The sequence below is a fragment of the Carcharhinus amblyrhynchos genome, chromosome 8 (assembly GCF_965287045.1).
Source record: "Carcharhinus amblyrhynchos chromosome 8, sCarAmb.v2.hapA, whole genome shotgun sequence".
Taxonomy (NCBI): domain Eukaryota; kingdom Metazoa; phylum Chordata; class Chondrichthyes; order Carcharhiniformes; family Carcharhinidae; genus Carcharhinus; species Carcharhinus amblyrhynchos.
In genome coordinates this window covers 90,789,947-90,813,797 of record NC_137331.1, presented here as the reverse complement: position 1 = coordinate 90,813,797, position 23,851 = coordinate 90,789,947, and the positions used below count along the sequence as shown (strand labels likewise).

At 44.7% G+C, this 23,851-nt stretch overlaps 1 protein-coding gene across 3 annotated transcripts in view; it reads left to right on the top strand.

The window, feature by feature from the left end:
- Positions 1–327: 327 nt before the first annotated feature.
- Positions 328–23,851, top strand: part of cables1 (Cdk5 and Abl enzyme substrate 1) — a 179,175-nt gene continuing 155,651 nt past the window's right edge. For all 3 annotated transcript variants that reach the window (XM_080194968.1, XM_080194967.1, XM_080194969.1), the window contains exon 1: positions 328–991. In XM_080194968.1, the coding sequence (XP_080051094.1) occupies positions 456–991 (536 nt within the window). In that variant the 5' untranslated portion in view covers positions 328–455. The remainder of the gene's footprint in view (positions 992–23,851) is intronic.

Genomic DNA, 23,851 nt, shown 5'->3' with positions numbered 1-23,851 from the left:
CAGCTGAATGGCAAAGGCTGAATCTTACACACGGTTTGGGAATTTATTTATGCTTCTCTCCCAACGCAAGTTTCAAAGCAGACGTGTGCATTTGGAAATGTAGCGCTACAAATGCGAACATGTACAGGTATACAAACCTGCAGACTGATTTGCAGAGTGCTGCAGTTGGAAGCTGACTGTACAGCAGGCACCATGTGTGTGGGAAGGGCTGAGGATCATGCGTTTTGCCTGGTGGCCACCCCCTTGTCCCCTCCCTCTGCCTCCAGCCTGTGCGCTGGGGTTGCCAGAGCGCTTCATAGTGTTAGCACAGAGCGGTGCAGCAAGCAAGCAGCACGCTAACTGCTGTATATACATATATATATATACACACACACAGGGTGAGAGAGGGAGCACCCTGTCTATATGCATAGGCACACACATCCACATTGGCACACACTCAGCACTTGTACAAGAGGATGGCGGCTGCCACCAGCCGCGGCTCGGCATTGCCAATGAAACATTCCAGCAGCAGCAACGAGCCCGGCAGCACCAGGAAGCGGATAGACCCGAGGAGGAGGCAGGCGGCTCTCAGCTTCCTCACTAACATCTCTCTGGACGGCCGCCTGGCACAGGAGGAAGCCGAGGAGCAGCAGCTGCAGCAGGAGGAGGAAGGGGAGGAGGAGGAAGGGGAAGGGGCAGCAGCAGCAGCAGATGGCGAGGCTTTGCATTGCAGAGCCGGGGCTGCGCTCCCCCTCTCCGCATCCAGCGCCTCCTCTCCCCTCCCTCCCCCGGCCGAGGAAGCGGCGCCCCCGGCTGCCGAACGCAGGTTGCAGCCGGGCGGAGCTGGAGCTGCATCCCCTCTCCCCGCTCCCGCGGGCAGCGGCAGGGCAAGGATCAACTCCTTCACTCAGGGAATACTGCCTGCTGCCTTCCTAAGACAAGCATCAGTCCCAAACTACTGCCTGGAGCAGGGCCAAATGGGCAGCAGCACTTTTGATTTACAAAGGTCCAGGTTAGTACACAGTCCGTGCATTTCATTTTTTACATTCTTCCAATCTTTATTTTCATGTTTCATTTCACATTGAACTGAAGTGGAAAAGCAGTTTATGTGATCAAAACAAAACGAAAAGCTGCAGATTGGGAATCTGAAATAAAACCATGCTGAGGTCTGGAGAAACTGCCAGTTCTGGGGAAGATTCACCCCAAAATTCTCCCTGTACGGATGCTGCCAGACCTGCTGTGTACTTCCAGCACTTTCTGTTCTCAGCCCTAACAGTTCATGCATGCCTGTTCCTGCATGTGCATGTGTGCACATTTATGCATGCCAGGTTTACATATGGCCAGAATTCTCCAGCCCTTCTGGGGATCCTCCAGTCCTGCCAGTGGCATAGCCCTGCTGGCATGGGGTGACGTCGATGGGAATTCGGTACTGACAGCAACGGGACGGGAGAATCCCACCGCTAGCAAACAGTTCACCACCTCCCACCAGCGGGAAACACGTGGCTGGGAGGTTGGAGAATCTCACTTGTGGCTTCTCACCCCATGTCTCAAGAACTCCATTGGTAGCACCAAATATTGCTGTTAGAATAACGGTGTGTCGGATGTCACTCACTTGTTCAATTGTAATGGCACAGTAGCTTCAGGTGAGGAACAGGTATGAATAGCGCCAATAGCTGAAAGTTGCAGTCTGAGTTGTGCTGCTCTGCTGTTTACTTTCTGCTTCAGTTTTGAACACTGAATTGCCATATTTGAGTTGTACATATGAACTAAATTCACAACAGCAAGTGAAGTTCTATTATTTAAGAACCTGTTTAACAGCGTAATAAGTGTTCATTATACCAGTCTACCTCTCTGGTACTGAAACTTTGCTATTATCAGTGTGGAGTTCCATTCTGCCAGTTATTAATTGTTGTTGGAGATTTTAAAAATGTCAAATTTTGATCCTTGTTACTCCTTTGCTTGTCTCATTTATTTTCTGTTGTGCTCTTAATCCAAACTTTTCCCTCTCAATTGTCTTTTTGGAACTGATTTGACATTGAATTTCCAATTCCTTCGCAGCATTTTCATAGTTTATTTCCAAATCTCTCAATCTGATTAAGGAGACACCCTGTTGTTTGATCTACTCAGTCAAATCCCAGATGCCTGACTTCCCTGCACTGCTATCAGCTCACACTTTGCAACTTGTTCGGCAAATAATTTAAAAACCTCATGGGCGATACTAAGTATGACTAATGGCAGATGCTGCCAGATGCCCGGAGAAAAAATAACTGGCCTGTTAATGACAATTTCAAGCCCAGAGCTTCAATTTTGGGAGGTTGAAACCTGTTTTTGAAATGCATGTTGAACACGTATTTTTCCCTATGGTGTATTTATGCGACAATTATTGTGTATCCCTTGTTTTCAAGATATTGGAAATTTGAATTTAAATTTGAGTTGCTCTTACAAATCAACCTGTCGAATTCCTACAAAAATCTCCTCAAATTATCTGAAATAATTTTATATTTATTTGAACCTTGACATTGAACCAAAACTTTCACCCACAGGAGCCTTTGGAATATTTAGTACTTTGAAAAGGAGACAGTGAGGGAAAATGTTACAAGCAAGTGTTGTAGCCATAATTATTCCAGATTCCCATGGATCACTTGTTATTACTGTTTGATTGTATTTGTTAGGTTCCCATAGATAGTTTGAAATCTGTGTTAATCCCACCATTTTGTGTTATTGCTGGATGCAGAACAGTGAATTTTATTTACTGCTGTTATTTGGCTGGCAGCTACAGAGGGTAATGCAAATACTTATTGTACTTGAGTAAACCAAAGCCACATATACATTGGGTTAAAGTTTGGGAGAGTGGCACACAAATGGCCTCTGTGGTTCACTATTTACTTGGATTTTATAAATGTCAGAATCCGATCCCAGTGAGGCTGGAAGGCTAATAAAAATTAAAAGGGGATGGAGTCCAGTTTGGTGCATTTGATGGTAAGTAGAGATCTGAAGGCACTTCGTGAGATCCCCAAAAATGCATCCGTTTTACTATTAGTATTGGTTCTGATCACAGCAGAGTGGCATTTATGCATCAGGTTCCCTCGTTTATATTGCTACAGCCCCCTAGAATTCTGACATCAGCGTGACAAAATTAGCAGTATAAATGTCATAGAGCTACTACATGTTTCCTATCTGTAATCTGAATTACTGAAGTACAAAATGTAAGCCTGCTCACTAAGTCATCATAGAATCATCATCATAAGTCTCCAGTTCTTTTCATTCTTAGAAATACAGGTGCTGGTTTTACACTAGTGAGTGCTGATGTTGGTGAAACTGGCGTGCACTTTTCCAGGACAAAACTGCCTTCTGCCAGTGCTGAAGTTCAAATCTCTAACTGCGTCCTGGCAATGTGGTAACACAAGCAGTTAATTCTTAACTCCTGTTAAGTGCGCACTGGTGTTTGCAAATGATAACATTTGCACTGAACGTAGCCTTGAAAGGTAGGATCAATTAAAGTTAGAATTATTTACTTTTTTATTAAAGCAAATACAAAGCAATGCCCAAAAGTGAAGGCAAATGAAAAAAGTGAATAGGGGAAATGGTTTTAGCACCTTTCATTGTCACTCGAGGGATACACCTTGGACTCCAGCTTGTTTAGTCATGTAACTATAAATATCTCAAGAGGTTTTTGTATGGTAGTGCTGTTCAGTAGCTAGTCTGCTGGGGTTGCTAAAGAACAACTGCAAAGGGGAACTGGTGGTTATTCTTCCTCCTGAGCTTCACCCCTCGCTTCTGCTCCGTCTCAATAGCAGTTAGTAACTCAACATCTGAGAGGAGGCAACTATTTATGCCTTTGTTATAAGAACATAGGAACATAAAAAATAGGAGCAGGAGTAGGCCATCTAGCCCCTCGAGTGTGCCCCGCCATTCAATAAGATCATGGCAGATCTGATAGTGGCTCAGTTCCACTTACCCACCTGCTCCCCATAACCCTTAATTCCCTTATTGGTCAGAAATCTATCTACCTGTGTCTTAAATACATTTAACGAGGTAGCCTCCGCTGCTTCAATGGGCAGAGAATTCCAAAGACTCACCACCCTCTGAGAGAAGAAGTTCCTCCTCAACTCTGTTCTAAATTGACTCCCCCTTATTTTGAGGCTGTATCCTCTAGTTCTTGTTTCCTTTCTGAGTGGAAATAATCTCTCCGCCTCTACCCTGGCTAGCCTCTTCATTATCTTATATGTCTCTATAAGATCCCCCCTCAGCCTTCTAAACTCCAATGAGTACAGGCCCAATCTACTCAATCTCTCATAAGCTAACCCCCTCATCTCCAGTATCAACCTGGTGAACCTTCTCTGTACTCCCTCCAAGGCCAATATATCCTTCCGCAAATAAGGGGACCAAAATTGCACACAGTACTCTAGTTGAGGCCTCACCGGTGCCTTGTACAATTGCAGCAAGACCTCCCTGCTTTTATATTCCATCCCCCTCGCGATTAAGGCCAACATTCAATTCGCCTTCTTGATCACCTGCTGCACCTGCAGACTGAGTTTTTGCGATTCATGCACAAAGACCCCCAGGTCCCTCTGCACAGTAGCATATTGTAATTTTTCACCATTTAAATAATAGTCTATTTTACTATTATTCCTTCCAAAGTGAATAACCTCTAAATTGCCAACGTTATACTCCATCTGCCAGATCCTCGCCCACTCACTTAGCCTATCCAAACCTCTCTGCAGACTTTCCACATCCTCCATGCAATTCGCTTTCCCACTCATCTTTGTGTCATCAGCAAACTTTGTTACCCTACACTCGTTCCCCTCCTCCAGATTGTTTATGTATATGGTAAACAGTTGAGGCCTCAGCACCGATCCCTGCAGCACGCCACTAGTTACCAACTACCAACTGGAAAAGCACCCAATTTTTCCAACTCTCTGCTTCCTGTTAGATAGTCAGTCCTCAATCCACACTAACACTTTACCCCCAACTCTCTGTACTCCAACCTTCTGCAGCAACCTTTTGTGAGGCACCTTATTGAACACCTTCTGGAAATCTAAAAACACCACATCCACCGGTTCCCCTCTGTCAACCGCACTTGTTAGATCTTCATAAAAATCCAGTAAATTCGTCAAACACGACTTTCCCTTCATGAATCCATGGTGCATCTGCTTGATTGAACCATTCTTTTCCAGGTGTCCTGCTATTTCTTCTTTAATGATGGATTCCAGCATTTTCCCAACTATGGATGTTAAGCTAACCGGCCTGTAGTTACCCGCTTTTGTACATGATGTATGACCCTTTCTGTCATATTACAGTTGGACAGCGAATCTCAGGAGAAATGTGTTGCTCTTGGAGGGAGTTACATTGCAGGCTCAGCATGACAAGGCCAGGGTTTAAAGGGTTAAAAATGTCAGGAGAATTTGCATAAGTCTGCTTTGTATTCCCTTGCGTTTAAAAGATGAAAGTCTGATTGAGGTGTTTAAACTGATAAATGGACTTCAGGTTGAATGCAGGGGAAATTATTTCTACTGGTAAGGGAATCCAGGACAAGAGGGTATAACAACCTGGAGCTGGGCCTTTTTAGAAGTGAAATCCGGAATCACTTTGTCCTTTGGTGAAAATCTGAAACATTCTTCCTGAAAAGGATGGATTGATTGAAATTTTTAGGATTAAGATCGATAGATACTTGTTATCAAAATATGTGGAACAAAAGCTTAAATGGGACTGAAGTGAACATCAGCCATCGACCCTCCTTCACCATTCAGTATGGTCATTTGATTTGATTTATTATTGCCTCATATTGATACAGTGAAAAGTATTGTTTCTTGTACACTGTACAGACAAAGCATACCATTCATTGAGTACATAGGAAAGAAGGAAATGAGAGGGTGCAAAACATAGTATTACAGTCATAGCTAGGGTGCAGAGTAAGATCAGCTTAATATCTGGTTGGCCCATTCAAAAGTCTAGTGGCAGCAGGGCAAAAGCTGTTCTTGAGTCGGTTGGGACGTGTTTTCAGACTTTTGTATATTTTTCCCAACGTAAGAAGGTGCAAGAGAGTATGTCCGGGTTGCATAGGGTCCTTAAGTGTGTTGGCTGCTTTTCCGAGGCAGCAGAAAGTGTAGATGGAGTCAGTGGATGGGAGGCTGGTATGTGTGATGGACCTGGCTACATTCACGACCCTTTGTAGTTTCTTGCGGTCTCAGTCAGAGCAGGAGCCATACCAAGCTGTAATAATCTGGAAAAGGTGCCATCTATGTTTCATCAGAGTTGTATCAGACAAGTTGAATTTCCTTACCTTCTGAGACAGTGTAGGCATTGGTGGGCTTTCTTATCTGTAGCGTCGGCATGGCGGGTCCAGCTCAGATCATTGGTGATCTGAACACCTAGAAACTTGAAGCTCTCGCCCATCCCCACTCCATCACCGCTGATGTAGACGAGGTGTAGCTGACTTGTATTTCAATCCTATTTAGACATCTCTCAATATCCTTGCATGCAATAGGATAACCTATTCCTATTCTGTGTGCTGGCTACAAATCATACTATGATAGTTGATGTATACAATAATGAAATGCAGCTCTGGAATCTGTGGCTAGGGAAGAAAGTTAAAATGGAAGTATTAATGGGAGAGAACTGGCACACTTCTGAGGTGTCTAATGAGAAGAGGAGATGGGTTGGATGTGTGCAAAAGGAATCGGCTTATTTTGCATCACTGATTGTACTATGTTATGATATATTATACATCATATTATACTAAGTATAATAAGAAAATCCCAGTGCTGGGAACCCGGGTTCGATTTCCAGCTTGGGTCTCTGTCTGAGTGGAGTTTGCACATTCTTCCTGTGTCTGTGTGGGTTTCATCCAGGTACTCTGGTTTCCTCCCACAATCCAAAGATGTGTGGGTTAGGTGGATTGGCTATGCTAAATTGCCCCTTAGTGTTGGGGCAGTAGCTAGGATAAAGGCAGGGAGTTATTGGGATAGGGCCTGTTTGGGATTGTGGTCTGTGTAGACATGATGGCCTCCTTCTACATGGTAGAATTTGATAATCTATGATATTTTTATAACTGTGGAAAACATAAAAGTGCTAAAACATTGGCGAAGAGTTGACAAAAAGTGCACTTGACTAGAGAAGCTTATAGTCCGCAATGAGTTTCTAAGGCTAGTTCATTCTATATTTATGCTTTCTGCTGAATACTTTGATCACCAAGATGAAGAATGCCAGCTGGGAAATGAACCACTTTGACCCATTCTCAACATCAGTGTCTCCTGGGTCACGTACAGCATGATCATAGACTAGGCCGCTCATCCCTTTATACAGGGGATAGGAATTCTACTGATTACTAAGCATAATAAGAAAATTCGTCTCTTCAAATTTCTTGAAAATCTTACAAAGATTTGAAAGGATGCTCCTGCCATTTCACTGGAAGCATTGAAACGAGGAAACCTTTAAGGTATGGCATTGCTGTGTGTGATGACAAAAGAAAATAATATCTGTGCACACTAATCTTGTCTTGAATAACATGTTCTACTGTACCAACATGCATTCACTTGCCAGAGCAATTGCCTTTGGTTTTAAGTTAGTGATTTCACTTAGTATGTAGGCAATCATAGAATCCCTACAGTGCAGGAGAGACCATTCAGTCTTCACTGACTGTCTGACAGGTTCTCTCCTCACCCTATCCTGTAAACCCCACATTTCCCATGGCAACTTCCCATCGCCCAATGGCGAAAAACTGCAGCATGCGACGGTGCAGAGGGACCTCGGGGTCCTTGTGCATGAGTCACAAAAACCCAGCCTGCAGGTGCAGCAGGTGATCAGGAAGGCAAATGGGATGCTGGCCTTCATAGCGAGGGGGATTGAATATAAAAGTAGGGAGGTCTTGCTGCAGCTGTATAGGGCATTGGTGAGGCCGCAGCTGGAGTACTGTGTGCAGTTTTGGTCGCCGCACTTACGCAAAGATATTTTGGCCTTGGAGGGAGTGCAGAGGAGGTTTACTAGGCTGATACCAGAGTTGAGGGGGTTGAGCTATGAGGAGAGGCTGAAGAAACTAGGCTTGTACTCGTTAGAGTTTAGAAGAATGAGGGGAGATCTCATTGAGACATATAAGATGATGAATAGGATGGATAGGATAGAGGTGGAGAGGCTCTTCCTGCTCAGAAAGGACAGTAGGACTAGAGGGCACAGCCTCAAGATAAAGGGGGGGGGCGGTTTAGAACGGAGTTGAGGAGGAACTTCTTCACTCAAAGGGTGGTGAATCTCTGGAATTCTCTGCCCGTTGAAGTGGTGGAGGCTGCCTCGCTAAATATTTTTAAGACGCGGGTTGATGGGTTTTTGATAAGCGACGGGATTAAAGGTTATGGGGAGAGGGCGGGAATGTGGAAGTGAGCCACGACAGATCAGCCATGATCTTATTGAATGGCGGGGCAGGCTCGAAGGGCTAGATGGCCTACTCCTGCTCCTATTTCTTATGTTATGTTCAATCCACCTAACCTGCACACCTTTGGACTGTGGGAGGAAACCGGAGCACCCAGAGGAAACCCATGTAGACATGGGGAGAATGTGTAAACTGCACGCAAACAGTAAACCTAGGCCAGAGTTGAACCTGGGGCTATGATGCAGCAATGCTAACCACTGAGCCACCATGCTGCCCTTATTTGAGCTATGCATCCTCATCCACTAGGATTTTAGTGGTACAGCTCAATCTCCTTTCATAGGAGTCCTATAAGCAGCAGGGAGAGAGAATGAGGTTATCCTGTTTGCCTGCACTGGGATGAAATCCAGGTTTCGGAAGATCATCTAGTATCCAGTCGCTAGCTGTAATTTATTTGAAAGGACCTGTTAATTAATTCTTACAATTTAGGAAATTGTCAAACAGTTATGCATTTAAATAAAGCTGGAGTTATGTACCCACAATTTTAATTTGTCAGTGTTGAGCAGGAAAGGGATTTAGGAAGTGGGAAGCAGCACATGTGGACAACTTGAGCTTAGGAGAAAAGATAATGGAGAAAAGCCGGAATGATCAGGGTTAAGAAGAGAGTGGTTGAGTGACTGGGCTGGGCTTGAGGTGAGGGGAAGTGGAGGATACGGGGATATTACAGGGAGAGGCAGGGACACAGGAATAATGACAGGGAGAAAAGGGGACACAAAGATGTCAGGGATGCCTTGATCTTGGTGATGACGTAATCCACAGGCTTCCTGCACATGAGGCTGGGAGACACAGGAGCATAACTGATGTCACCGTGAGCCCTTTGGAAAATGGAGCCTTGGGTAATTCCTGTTTTCCAGAATTCTGGAGGAGTTGGCAAGGGAACTGGAACATTTTAGTGTTTGGTGTGATCGAACGAAGATCTGGGTGAGAATTGGCGAGCCAGCTGTGCAGCAGGTTTGTTCCAGTTTGGCTTCCTAGGATTGAGAGAATGAAGAAAGGGATTGTGTTCAGGGAACCACAGGAGTATCAGACAGTGCTAGTTTTGGTGGGAGTAGGTCGGCAGGCAGTTTGTGAGCATGGGGTTTATGGTCAGAGGTAGGGTTATGTAGGTGAAAGACCAATATGGAGCACAACTGTATAATCAGAAGGTGTGTGACACTTTGACAAATACTTCCTTTTGGTGAAATTTATCCTGTTGGTGGATTACACAAAGGTTAAAATATCCGCTAGGATTGTGCTGTATAGCTGTATCTCAATGCAAAAGTTTCAGTGATGATGTGGAGTTGCCGGCATTGGACTGTGTTAAAGTCCAACAGGTTATTTGGTAGCATGAGCTTTCGGAGTGTCATTCCTTCATCAGGTGAGTGCAGGATTTGTTTCACAATCAGGGCCTCAGGGCATTCACAAACATGCCCTATTTGTGAAACAAATCCTGCACTCACCTGATGAAGGAGCGGTGCTCTGAAAGCTCGTGCTTCCAAATAAACCTGGTGGACTTTAACCTGGTCTTGTGAGACAACTTACAGTTTCAATGATGACAGAAATGTGTGTGTGCCTTAAGCAATTTCCATTTTCCTCCTCCCCTGAAAGCACTGATTTCCTGGGGTAGATTTTCATTGGCATTTGGCAAACGTTGGGAGTCTCACCCAAGTGCATATTTGTCGGATATGAACTGGGTGAACATGGGCTGGCCATTCAGCTGTGGAAGCCATCACAATCAAAACTCAGTTCTGTCTTTACTAATGGTGCCATTTCAGTGGGGAACGTAGCTGAATAGACCTTTGTCTACAGCAACAGCAGCTTATTTATACATTGACCTTAAGGTAATAAAATATCTCCATGAATGCTGACGTCAGCTATTTAAGGCCGGAAATTAACCCTGGACTCTGTATTTTGTATAAGCAGGTGTTACACCAAAGCAGTAACTTAACCAACAGAAACACAAAATACTGGACAATCACAGCAGGTCTGACAGCATTTGTGGAGAGAGGATAGAGCTAATGTTTTGAGTCTGGATCACCCTTTGTAAGAGCTTTACCCACTAGGCCATATTATCACCATTAAGGGTGCAGGTTCAAGTCTCATTCCAAAGATTTGGCTACATAATCTATGCTGACTCTTAATTGCAGTACTGAGGGAATGTTGCACTGTCAGAAGTGCTGTCCTTTGGATATAAAGTTAAACCAAGACCCCATTTGGCTTTAGTGGGGCATAAAAGATCCCTTGGTGCTTTTTTTGCTGGAGAGTAGGGAAGTTGTCACAGTGTTCTGTTCAAGTTTTACACCTCCGTTGTGGATCAATCGCAGCTCAGTTGATAATACTCTAGCCACTGAGTCCCAGGGCTTCCAGATAGATACAAGAAGGATATCCCCAATGATAGGGGTCACAGTCTGAGGATACAGGGTAGACTGTTTAGAGCAGAGGTGAGGAGAAATTTATACAAAGAGTGGTCAGCCTGTGGAAGTCTCTACGACAGAAAGTAGTTGAGGGCGACAGAGTGGCACAGTGGTTAGCACTGCTGCCTCATAGTGCCAGGAACTTGGGTTCGATTCCCAGCTTGGGTGACTATCTGTGTGGAGTCTGCACATTCTCCCTTTGTCCATATGGGTTTCCTTTGGGTGCTCTGGTTTCCTCCCACAGTCCGAAAGACGTGCTAGTTAGGTGGATTGGCCATGCTAAATTCTTCCTCAGTGTACCCAAACAGATGTCGGAGTGTGGCAACTAGGGGATTTTCACAGTAACTTCATTGCAGTGTTAATGTAAGCCTACTTGTGACACTAATACTTAAACTAGTTGAGGTCAAAACATTGTATGTTTTCAAGGAGTTAGATATAGCCCTTGGAGTGAAGGGATCAAAAGATATGGAGGGAAGCAGGATCAGGATATCAAGTTGGTTGATCAGCCGTGATCATAATGAAAGGCAGAGCAGGCTCAAGGAGTTGAATGGCTTCCTCCTGCTCCTATTTTCTATGTTCAAGTCCCACTTTAGGTCTTGAATGCAAAAGCCTAGGCTGACATATCAGAGTAATGAGGGACTGCTGCACTGTCAGAGAGGTCACCTTTTAGATGAGGTGTTACACTGAGAACCCATGGCAGTGTTTTGAGTGAGTCCATTGTTGTGACCAATGTTTATCCCTTAATCGACATCAGAAAGGCAGATTATCTGGGCATTATCATAATGCTATTTGTGGGAGCTATTCAACAAATTGACTGCTGCATTTCCTACACTACAGGAATGACTAAGAACATAAGAACATAAGAACATAAGAAATAGGAGCAGGAGTAGGCCATCTAGCCCTTCGAGCCTGCCCCGCCATTCAATAAGATCATGGCTGATCTGTTGTGGCTCAGTTCCACTTTCCCGCCCTCTCCCCATAACCCTTAATCCCCTCTCTTATCAAGAACCCATCAACCCGCTTCTTAAAAATATTTAGCGAGGCAGCCTCCACCACTTCAACGGGCAGAGAATTCCAGAGATTCACCACCCTTTGAGTGAAGAAGTTCCTCCTCAACTCCGTTCTAAACCGCCTCCCCTTTATCTTGAGGCTGTGCCCCCTAGTCCTAGTGTCTTTTTTGAGCGGGAAGAGTCTCTCCACCTCTATCCTATCCATCCCATTCATCATCTTATACGTCTCAATGAGATCTCCCCTCATTCTTCTAAACTCTAACGAGTACAAGCCTAGTTTATTCAGCCTCTCCTCATAGCTCAATCCCCTCAACTCCGGTATCAGCCTAGTAAACCTCCTCTGCACTCCCTCCAGGGCCAAAATATCCTTGCGCAGGTGCGGCGCCCAAAACTGCACACAGTACTCCAGCTGCGGCCTCACCAATGCCCTATACAGCTGCAGCAAGACCTCCCTACTTTTATATTCAATCCCCCTCGCTATGAAGGCCAGCATCCCATTCGCCTTCCTGACCACCTGCTGCACCTGCAAGCTGGGTTTTTGCGACTCATGCACAAGGACCCCGAGGTCCCTCTGCACCGTCGCCTGCTGCAGTTTTTCGCCACGTAAGTAATAGTCCTTCCTACCATTCTTCCTACCAAAGTGGACCACCTCACACTTGCCAACATTAAATTCCATTTGCCATTTCCTGGCCCATTCGCCCAGCCTATCTAGATCCTTCTGCAGACTCTCCACACCCTCCGCACAATTTGCCTTTCCCCCAATCTTGGTGTCATCAGCAAATTTCGACACCCTGCACTCGGTTCCCTCCTCCAGATCATCTATATAAATGGTAAATAGCTGAGGCCCCAGCACCGACCCCTGGGGCACCCCACTAGTCACCAACCGCCAATCCGAATAGCACCCATTGACCCCCACTCTCTGCCTCCTATTTGACAACCAATCCTCTATCCACGCTAACACCCTAACCCCAACTCCATGTCCCCTGACCTTCTGCAATAACCTCTTGTGAGGTACCTTGTCAAACGCCTTCTGAAAATCCAGAAAGACCACATCCACCGGCTCTCCTCTATCCACTGCCCTAGACACATCCTCATAGAACTCCAGTAAATTTGTCAGACACGACTTCCCTTTAATGAAACCGTGTTGCGTCCGCCCTATCAAGCAATTCCCTTCAAGATGCCTCGCAATTTCCTCCTTAATGACGGATTCTAACATTTTACCTACCACAGACGTTAAACTAACCGGCCTATAATTCCCCGCCTTTTGCCTGGCACCCTTCTTAAACAACGGCGTAACATTAGCCGTTTTCCAATCTTCCGGCACTTCCCCGGAATCCAGCGACGTCTGGAAAATAACCACCAAGGCATCCACTATAACCTCCGCCATTTCTTTCAGAACCCTCGGATGCATTCCATCCGGTCCTGGGGACTTGTCCACAATCAGCCCCTCCAGTCTGTCGAGTACTTCATTGGCTGTGAAGCACTGCGGTTTGTCCTGAGCTTATTAATGGTGCTTCTTAAATACAAGTTCTTTCATAATGGGGGGAGCTTCTTGACCTCAGTTGCCACCTATTTTTATTCATCTTCGGGATGTAGGTAACACTGGCAACATCAGGATTTTTTTTTGCTCCTCCTCAAGTAGCCTTGAGAAGCTGCCTTAGAAACAGAAAGCTTAAGAAGGAGAAGACCATTTGGTCCATTCTGTCAGTGTTCACGGAATGAAGCTGTGCAGCCTAACCACATTTTCCAGCTTTGGTCAAAAATTCTTTAGGTTAGAGCAGTTCAAGCGTAAACCCAAGTATTTTTTGAATGCTCCGAGAGTTTCTGCTTCTGCCACCCTCTCAGATGTGAGGTCCAGAGCCCCAGTACCTTCTGGGTGTGAAATCTCTTAATCCTTCTGCCGATTACTCTGACTTTTGACCTGTTTGTGAACAGAGATTGGCCCTCCCTATCCTCTCCATTTAGGTTTCTCATAATTTTATACAACTCAATTACATTGCTCCTCCGTCTCCATTGTCCATATTTTTAAATCTTTCCTCAGAGCTGGGATTCTCTGTTCCTGACAACATTCTTGTCAATCTCCTCTGTACCCTGTCTAGTGTGGTCACATGCTTCCTGTAATGCATTGAACTGCACACTGTGGCCTAACTATTTTCTATATTTTCCAAATAATCTACCTATTTTTATAGATGGCCTACTCCTGCTCCTATTTCTTATGTTTCTTATATTCTGTGCCTCTGCCAATAAATGAAAGTATCTCCTCTACCACCTCATGTATCTGTCCTGTTTTCCTCTGTTTCATAGAGCAAAAGGAGGCCATTCAACCCATCAAGTCTGCACCGACAACAATCCCACCCCAGGCCCTATCCCTGGAACTCTACATATTTACCCCACTAATCCCTCTAACCTACGCATTCCATGACACTAAGGGGCAATTTATCACGGCCAATCAACATAACCCACACATCTTTGGACTGTGGGAGGAAACTGGAGCACACAAAGGAAACCCATGCAGTCACGGGGAGAATATGCAAACTCCACACAGACAGTGACCCAAGCCAGGAATCGAATCATTGTGCCATTTCCCACTGTGCCGCTCCTCTCTGTCTAACAGTTACTGTATGTTCCCTTAGCTTGTTTGCTCTCCACAAATGCAGTGTTTCTCCAGATTGAACTGAATTTGATTTGATTTATTATTGTCACATGTGTTAACATACAGTGAAAAGCATTGTTTCTTGCGTGCTTTACAGACAAAGCATACCATTCATAGAGAAGGAAACAAAAGAGTACAGAATGTAGTGTTACAGTCATAGCTAAGGTGTAGGGAAAGATCAACTTAATGCAAGGTAAGTCCATTCAAAAGTCTGACAAGAACAGGGAAGAAGCTGTTCTTGAGTCAGTTGGTATGTGACCTCAGCCTTTTGTATCTTCCCGACAGAAGAAGGTGGAAGAGAGAATGCCTGGGATATGTGGGGTCCTTAATTATGCTGGCCGCCTTGCCGAGGTAGTGGGAAGTGTAAACAGAGTCGATGGGTGGGAGGCTGGTTTGCGTGATGGATGGGGCTACATTCACGACCTTTTGTAGTTCCTTGTGGTCTTGGGCAGAGCAGGAGCCATACCAAACTGTGATGCAAGCAGAAAGAATGCTTTCAAAGGTGCATCTGTAGAAGTTGGTGAGAGTCGTAGCTAACATGCCAAATTTCCTTAGTTTACTGAAAAAGTAGAGGCATTGGTGGGCTTTCTTAACTATAGTGTTGGCATGGGGGGGACCAGGACAAGTCGTTGGTGATCTGGACAACTAAAAGCCTGAAGCCCTCGACCCTATTTTCTGCCCACATCTCCAGACTGTTGACATTTTTTGCACTATTAACCGCATGTGTATTTTTGTATCTTCTTAGTCATACACTCAAGTCTGAATCATTGCTATAGCTTGGGACTTCATACTGAGCCCTGTGGAACCCCACTGGAAACAGCCATCCAGTCAGAAAAAACAGTCATCAACCTTTGCTTCATCCTGCTAAGCCAATTTTGGAACTAATTTGGCTCCTTGAATCACGGCTGTATTGTGGTGTCGGTACAGCCATAGTGCAGCACGGTGGCACAGAGATGGCTGGCACTGCTGCCTCACAGTGCCAGGTACACAGGTTTGATTCTGGCCTTGGGTCACTGTCTGTGTGGAGTTTGCACATTCTCCCCATGTCTGTGTGGGTTTCCTCTGGGTGCTCTGGTTCCCTCCCTTCCTTCTGGGTTAGGTGGATTGGCCATGCTAAACTGGTCCTTAGTGTCAGGGGGATTAGCAAGGTAAATATGTGAATTATCAGGGTATATACCTGGGGTTATGGACGTAGGATTGTGGTCGGTGCAGGTTCGATGGTCTGAATGGCCGCCTCCTGTACTATTTTGATTTGATTTGATTTATTATTGTCACATGTATTAACATACAGTGAAAAGTATTGTTTCTTGTGCGCTATACAGAGAAAGCATATCATTCGTAGAGAAGGAAACGAGAGAGTGCAGAATGTTACAGTCATAGCTAGGGTGTAGAGAAGAATCAACTTAATGCAAGGTAGGTCCATTCATAAGTCTGACAGTACCAGGAAAGAAGCTGTTCTTGGGTCTTGATACGTGACGTCAGACTTTTGTATCTTTTTCTGGAAGGAAGAATGTGGAAGAGAGAATGTCGGGGGTACGTGGGATCCTTAATTATCCTGGCTGCTTTACCGAGGCAGCAGGAAGTGTAGACAGAGTCGATGGATGGGAGGCTGGTTTGCGTGATGGATTGGGCTACATTCTCGGCCTTTTGTAGTTCCTTGCGGTCTGTAGGGATTCTATGATGCAAAGTTCCAGAATTTTGACCCAGCAACAGTGAAGCAATGCTAAAATGATTTGGGATCCTTGATGGTGTGTGCTAGGTCCTGTGGTGGAGTGGATTCTGAGCCAGAATCTACGAGTTCAAGTTGCACACTGGGTCAGGGAAGGTGTGTTCACAAATAGACTAAGTAGCAACTTGTGAATCGTTCCAGCACACGCCAGATGTGCTGGAAGGAAAATTGGAGCCTCTACCATCATTATAACTAGCTCTAGACAACAGTGTGTTGATTCCTTTGGTGGGGCGGCATTGCTGGTTGGCCACTGTGGATCAGTTAGGTGCCAATAGCACATGGGATTGGAAGTAGTAGATTGAGTTGTATGGAAAACTGGTTTGCAGACAGGAAGCAGAGTGTGAATAAATGGGTCTTTTTGTGAATGTCAGACAGTGTTTAGTGAGGGACTGCAGGAATCAGTGCTAGCACAGCGCCAGGGACGTGGGTTCAATCCTCGACTTGGGTGACAGTCTGTGTGGAGTTTGCGCATACTCCCCGTGTCGGTATGTGTTTCCTCTGGGTCCTCCGGTTTGCTCCCATAGTTCAAAGATGCATAGGTTAGGTGGATTGGCCAACCTGATTTGCCCCTTAGTGTCCAAAAATGTATAGGTTAAGTTTATTAGCAATGGTAAATGAGTAAGATTATGGGGATAGAACGGAGTGGAGCACCTGTGAGGGAATGTTCTTTAGGAAGGCGGTGGGCTGAATGGCCTTTTTCTGCACTGTAGGGATTCCTTGGTTCGATGGGCCCCAGCTATTCACAGTACAAATTTGCAGATGATGTAATGCTGGGTAGGAGGGTGACTGAGGAGGACGTAGAGATGCAGTATGATATTGGCAAGCTGAGTGAGTGACCAAATGCGTGACAGATGCATTACAATGTGGATAAACGTGAGGCTATCCACTTGGGTAGCAAAAACAGGCAGATTATTATCCGAATGGCTATAAATTAAGAGAGGGGAATGTTGAAGAGATCTCAGCGTCCTCTTAAACCAGACATTGAAGCATGCAGGTGCAGCAGGCAGGAAAGAAAGCAAATGGTATGTTGGCCTTCATAGTGAGAGGACTCGAGTACAGGAGCAGGATGTCTTGATGCAATTATACAGGGCCTTAGTGAGGCCATTCCTGCAATATTATGTGCAGTTTTGGTCTCCTTGTCTGAGGAAGGATGTCCACGCTCTAGAAGGAATGCAGAAAAGGTTTACCAGACTGATGTATGAGGAGAGATTGAGTCAGTTAGGATTATAGTCTCTGTAGTTCAGAAGAATAAGAGGATATCTTGTAAGACCCTATAAAATTTGAACAGGACTAGATAGGGTAGATGCAGGAAGGATGTACCTGATGGAGGGTGTGTCCAGAACCAGGAGTCATAGTTGAAGGATACAGGGTAAACCTTTTAGGACTCAGCTGAGGAAAAAATTCTTCACCCAGGGAATGCAAAGCCTGTGAAGTTTGTAATCACAGAAAGCAGTTGAAGCCAAAACATTGTATTTTTCAAGAAGTAGTTAGATGTAGTATAGGGAGTGAAGGGGATCAAAGTATATTGGGTAGGGGGCAGGGAAGTGGGATCAGGCTTTTGAGTTGGGTGATCAGCTATGATCATTATAAATGGAAGAGCAGGTTCAAAGGACAGAATGGCCTACTCCTGCTTCTGTTTTCTGTGTTTCTGTTCCCTCTCTGGCTGGAATAGACTCAGGGCCTTTCTCCTTGCCCTATCTGTAGCAGAGGTCGCGGTGGTGTAGGTGGGACCTGCCTTCCAGCACAGACCAGAAAGCAATGATGTGAGATAATTGGAGGGAACTTTTGGTTGCCGATGTTCCCATGTGACTACAGCCTTTGTTCTTCTGATTGGAGAGATCAGTGGTTTTCCAAATCCCAAGAAAGTTCATTCCCAGAAATCTTTAGCTTTTATCATTACTCTTCCTTGTAATAAAGTCTTTCCTCAATCCAGTTTCTGCAGTGCAGTTTACTCCTGATGTTGTCTTGGTGATAGTTTCTCACTTGTGCCAACTGCCATCTTGATTGCTGCCATACTTTGTGGGATTGTTTGGCATCATGTGATGATTAGTAGATTTACAAGAGGTTGAGGCCAGATCAGCTTCGTAAAAGCATCAGCTATAAGGAGCGAGCATTTGCTGGAAAAATAATACTGTTTTTTCACTGTGCTATGATTTGAGTTTTGCATAAATCACCCAGCTGTGTGTTAATCTAAAGAGGCATTGTCCAGCTTGAAATTAAGTGCAAAGAAAATATTCCCCAAATACAAAAATGTGTCTTTTGAAACCTCACAAGAGAAAAACCAGGTTAATGATTCAGGGAGCAAGGAGCTGCAAAAACTGCTGCTTTTATTTCAGGTTTTCAGTGTTTGCGAATTTTTCTTGTTATCCGTAGCATGAAAGAATACTATTTCTTATTGTTCAACAGAAACTTCACCAGTTCACAAGACTATCGCAATATAAATGCACGAAGACACAGTGGTTAGCACTGCTGCCTCACCGTGCCAGGAACCCGGGTTCAATTCCCAGGTTGGGCCACTATCTTTGTGGAGTCTACATGTGTTCCGGTGTCTGCATGGGTTGCGTCCGAGTGCTCCAGTTTCCTCCCACAGTTTGAAAGGTGTACTGGTAAGGTGCATTGGCCATGCTAAATTCTCCTTCAGTGTACCCAAAAAGGCGCTGGAGTGTGGCAACTAGGGGATTTTCACCGTAACTTCATTGCAGTGTCAATGTAAGCTTACTTGTGACAATAATAAATAAACTTTAAAACATTATCTAGTTCACAACGCTATTGCAATATAAAAAGTTAATTTGTAAAATGGAGGGAATCTTGGTTATTGTGAAATGTAGGGCATGCTCATTCCAACTCTTTAAGATATGAGTTTTGTGTCAAGTCATTGCTGACAATTTTTGATAAGGTTAAGGTTGTGTATTACTGACGATTAAAAACAGATGTCTAAAAAGCAACAGCGTCTCCTGCTTAGTAAGAGAGCAGCTCTAAAGTTTCACTCCTCCTTGGTGGTTTAGCAGAGTTCAGTTTGTCAGCTTCGGTCCTTATTTCCTCAGCACAGTGTTATCTCCAGTGATTGTACACGGTCCCAAGTCAAACATTGGCACTTGTTTCTTCGTCCTGCGTTGAGATAAAGTTTCTCAGTTGTAGACATCTAGCTGAGTGTGAGCACCTCCTCCAGTCTAACTTGGTATATTCATTTTGATAGCATTGGCGTGGGAGGATAGAAGTTACTGCCGGCATTGCATGTTTGTCTGACATCTCTCTCTCAGGCATTTTAATGGAGCCATAACCTATTTTTATTAAATATTTTAACAATTGGATTAAAATAGCTGATAGGAATCTCATACCAGCATGTGCACACAGAAATGGTTGCAATATGTTAGCAGGCCATTAGGCTCCCTCCGTCCATGCTAGCACCAGCTGTCTACACGAACAACTCCAATCGTAGTTACCTAGCCTATTCCCTCATCCCTTCAATCTTTTCACTCCCCTGTCCGATTTAACCCCGAATGTTAACTCTGGAAGCGAATTCCGTAACTTCACAAGGCTCTGAGGTTTTCCTGTACTGTCTTCCATGTTATCTGGTAATAGTTGGGGCAGAGGAGGGGGTGGTGGGGTTGCCACAAACTTTGGTGCTTTTCTCCGTACAAATAAATGGTTCTGCCTTGGGAAAATTTTTTAAAATGTTATTTATGGGATGTGGGTATTGCGGGCAAGGCCAGCATTTGTTACCCACCCCTAATTGCCCTTGAACTGAGCCATTTCAGAGGGCATTTAAGAGTCAACCACATCAGTGAATACAATTCCCATGATTGTAGTTGACTCCAGTTTAGGCAATAAATAATACTGTGGTGAAATAAAAAGTCATCAATAAAATTGCAACATGCTTTTAATTGGCAAATAAATTTTAATACTGATAGTGGTGAGGTGGTACACTTTGGTAGAAAAAAGGAGCCTACATTCTTGGATAATGAAAATCTTATGGGGTAAAGGAGCAAAGGGATCTATATGATACACATTCACAAATAGCTAACTAGCAAAGGAGATTAACGGGGCTATTTAAAAAATGCAAACCCAACCCTTGAGGTTCATTTCAACAGGGATAGCATTGAAAGGTAGTGAATCTACATTGAACTTCTGTGGAATCTGCTTTAGACCACACATGTACTGTGCGTAGTTCTGGTCTTCACATTGTAAAATGGATTTTGAGGTACTGGAGGCTGTGATTAAACAGATTTACAAGGTGATAGCTGTCAGGAAAAATTGAAGCTGGGGCTGTTTTTCTGTGGAAATGAGAAGATTGAGAGGTGAACTCTTCGAAGTTAAGATTACAAAAGGGTTTTGATGGGGTGGATGCAGAGAAGATGTTTCCATTCGCGAGCGAGATCGAAGGCCATAAATTTAACATAGACAATAATAAGTCCAATAATGAACTCAGGAGAAACTTCTTCCCCCAGGGAGTGGCTGGAATAAGGAACTCATACCGCAACGAGTAATTCAGGCAAGTAAAGTGGATGAATTTAAGGGGAAGCTAAGAAGCATCTGAAGAGAAAGGAGGATGTGATAACAATGATGGGGTAAGGTGGCGGTTAACAGGTATGTGTGTGGAAGTGAATAACCTCAAGTTTACCAGGCCAACTCTGGGGATGGCGGGACTGATGCATGAGAAGTGATTGACTAGGTTAGGATCGTTTTCGCTGGAGTTCAGATGAATGAGGAGAGACCTCAGAGACTTACAAAATCCTAACAGGTCTAGACAGGGTAGATGCAGGTACGATGTTCCTGATGGTGGGGGAGCCCAGAACTACGGGTCACAGTTTGAGAATTTGGGGTAGACTATTTAGCTCGGAGATGAGGAGTCATTTCCTCACCCAAAGAGTGTTGAGCCTGTGGAATTCATTCCCACAGAAAGTAGCTGATGCCAAAACATTGAATGTATTCAAGAGGCGACTAGATACAGCACTTGGGATGAATGGGATCAAAGGTTATGGGGAGAAAGCAGGATCAGCCATGATCGTGATGAATGGCAGAGTAGGCTCGAAGGGCCAAATGGCCCCCTCCTACCGAATCTGCATTATTCCCACTCTAATGCCTCTGTATTCTCTCTGAAATGTGCAATGCAATGTGTCTCGTGTAACTCTAAACTGAGATCTTATTATGGTCTGATACAAGCTGAATAAAACCTCATTTTTTTATGTTCCTGACATAGAACTTGTGGCACAAATGCAACGGCAACAAAGAGCGTGATGCAAAAGTTGTGGCGCAAGAGGATTGTGCAGAAATTGTCCTGCTTAATCAGGATAACTGGTGTGCTGGGGACAACGTAGAATCATAGAATCCCTGCAGTGCAGAAGGAGGCCGTTCGGCCCGTCGAGTCTGCACCGACCACAACCCCACCCCCAGGTTTGATTTCCATAACCCCACGTATTTACCCTGTTAACCCTCTGAAGCTGGGGTCAATTTAGCATGGTCAATCAACCTAACCCGCACATCTTTGGACTGTGGGAGGAAACCCACGCAGACACGGGAGAATGAATGGAACCCAGGTCCCCGGCGCTGTGAGGCAGCAGTGCCAGTTGTGCCCTGGTGTGCCTGTCCCAAAGATGACAAAAGACATTCAGAGGGGCACTGGCATAGGGCATACCATGAGTTTTAACAGAGCTGGAGCAAAGTGCCGGAGATTGGGAGAAGGGTCAGCAGTGACTGGCTGAAGCTCACAATTTTAGAACAAGGGAACGAACTCAAATATCTGACTCATATATTAATACTTAGTAAACCACCCAGTCATCAAAAGTATGTGGCATACAGTGGTGGACTACTTAAAGTTTAGAAGTGAAATATTTGAACTATAATACAGGGGATTATACATTGAATCGCCCATAAATGGTCACCTTGCGTTGATTGTCATCTATTCAATGATTGACCAGCTCGCTATTACCACTAACTGCTGCAATGAGGTCCTTTTAATAGCCATTTTGTTTTGAATAGTAGAGAGGATATTACACTGACAAATCTTTGCTGTGCAGTAAAAAATCTTTAATGCTGTAGATAAGCTAATGGGAGCATGGAATTCTTTGTTTAAACCATGGAGTTAAAGCCCATCCTGACATTGTCTGACTTCCCACGTGCTGGACTTCTCATCAAATGGCAGAACAGGTCCAAGGGACCAAATGGTCTAGTCTTGCTCCCAGTCTGTCCGTACGTATATTCTCTTATCTCTTTCAGTTCTCATTGTTGGTCAACAGCTCCCTGAAGTGGACAGGCCTAGAATTCACACTGTCCTCTTCAGGGGCCTCAATGATTGTAATTGCCTTGACAGCACCTTTATTCTAGGAGCTAGAACAAAGAACAAAAACAGCCCGGGAAACAGGCCCTTCGGCGCAACGAGCCCGCGCCGCCATTTTAACAATACCAGTCCCCCACTCCACCCATGACCCTGTACAAAATGGTTGGCCAGTTTCATTTCTTATCAGCCAGCAAGCATAAATACGTCAGCGCAGTTTTGTAGTTCAGACCCAGACTCAGTTGCAGCAGTATGGCCCCCTGCAAACTGATATCACACGCTGATCTCTTCGAATTTTTGTAAAAAGGTTATTCTCAAAATGTTCACAGTCAGCTAGTTTTACAGAAGGTCTTCTCATCAGCACCAGCTCTCAGCTTCTCAAAGCATGCTGGTTAGTTTGGACAAGCTTCTGTACAACTGACGAAAACAAAGAGCATTCTGTTAATTCATTTAGACTATCGATGACCTTGGGTTGGGTGGCTCTTGCAGGTCTCAACTACTGCATTCTACACTCTCGTTTCCTTCCCTATGCTTTGTATAATACGCAAGAAACAATACTTTTCACTGTATACTAATACATGTGACAATAATAAATCTGGTACAGAAAGTGAAGTCACATGGAATCAGAGGTGAGCTGGCAAGATGGATACTGAACTGACTTGGTCATGGAAGGCAGAGGGTAGCAGTGGAAGGGTGCTTTTCTGAATGGATGGCTGTGACAAGTGGCGTTCCTCAGGAATCAGTGCTGGGACCTTTGCTGTATGTAACATATATGAATAATTTGGAGGAAAATGTGACTGGTTTGATTAGTAAGTTTGCAGATGACACGAAGGTTAGTGGATTTGTGGATAGCGATGAGGACCACCAGAGGATACAAAGAACAAAACAGTGCAGGAGCAGGCCCTTTGGCCCTCCAAGCCTGCATCGAACATGCTGCCAGACTTAAGTAAAACCCCCTGCCCTTCTAGGGACCATATACCTCTATTCCCATCCTATTCATGTATTTGTCAAGGCGCCTCTTAAAAGTTACTACCGTATCTGCTTCCACTACCTTGCCTGGCAATGAGTTCCAGGCACCCACTACTCTCTGTGTGAAAATCTGCCTTGTACCATCTTCTTTAAATGTTGCCCCTTGCACCTTAAACCTATGCCACCTAGTAATTGACTCTTCTGCCCTGGAAAAAAATTCTGATTATCCACTCTGTCTATGCCTTTTATAATCTTGCAGACTTCTATCAGGTCTCCCTCAACGTCCATCGCTCCAGTGAGAACAAATCAAGTTTCTCCAACCTCTCCTCATAGCTAATGCCCTCCATACCAGGCAACATCCTGGTAAATCTTTTCTGCACTCTCTCCAAAGCTTCCACATCCTTCTGGTAGTGTGGCAACCAGAA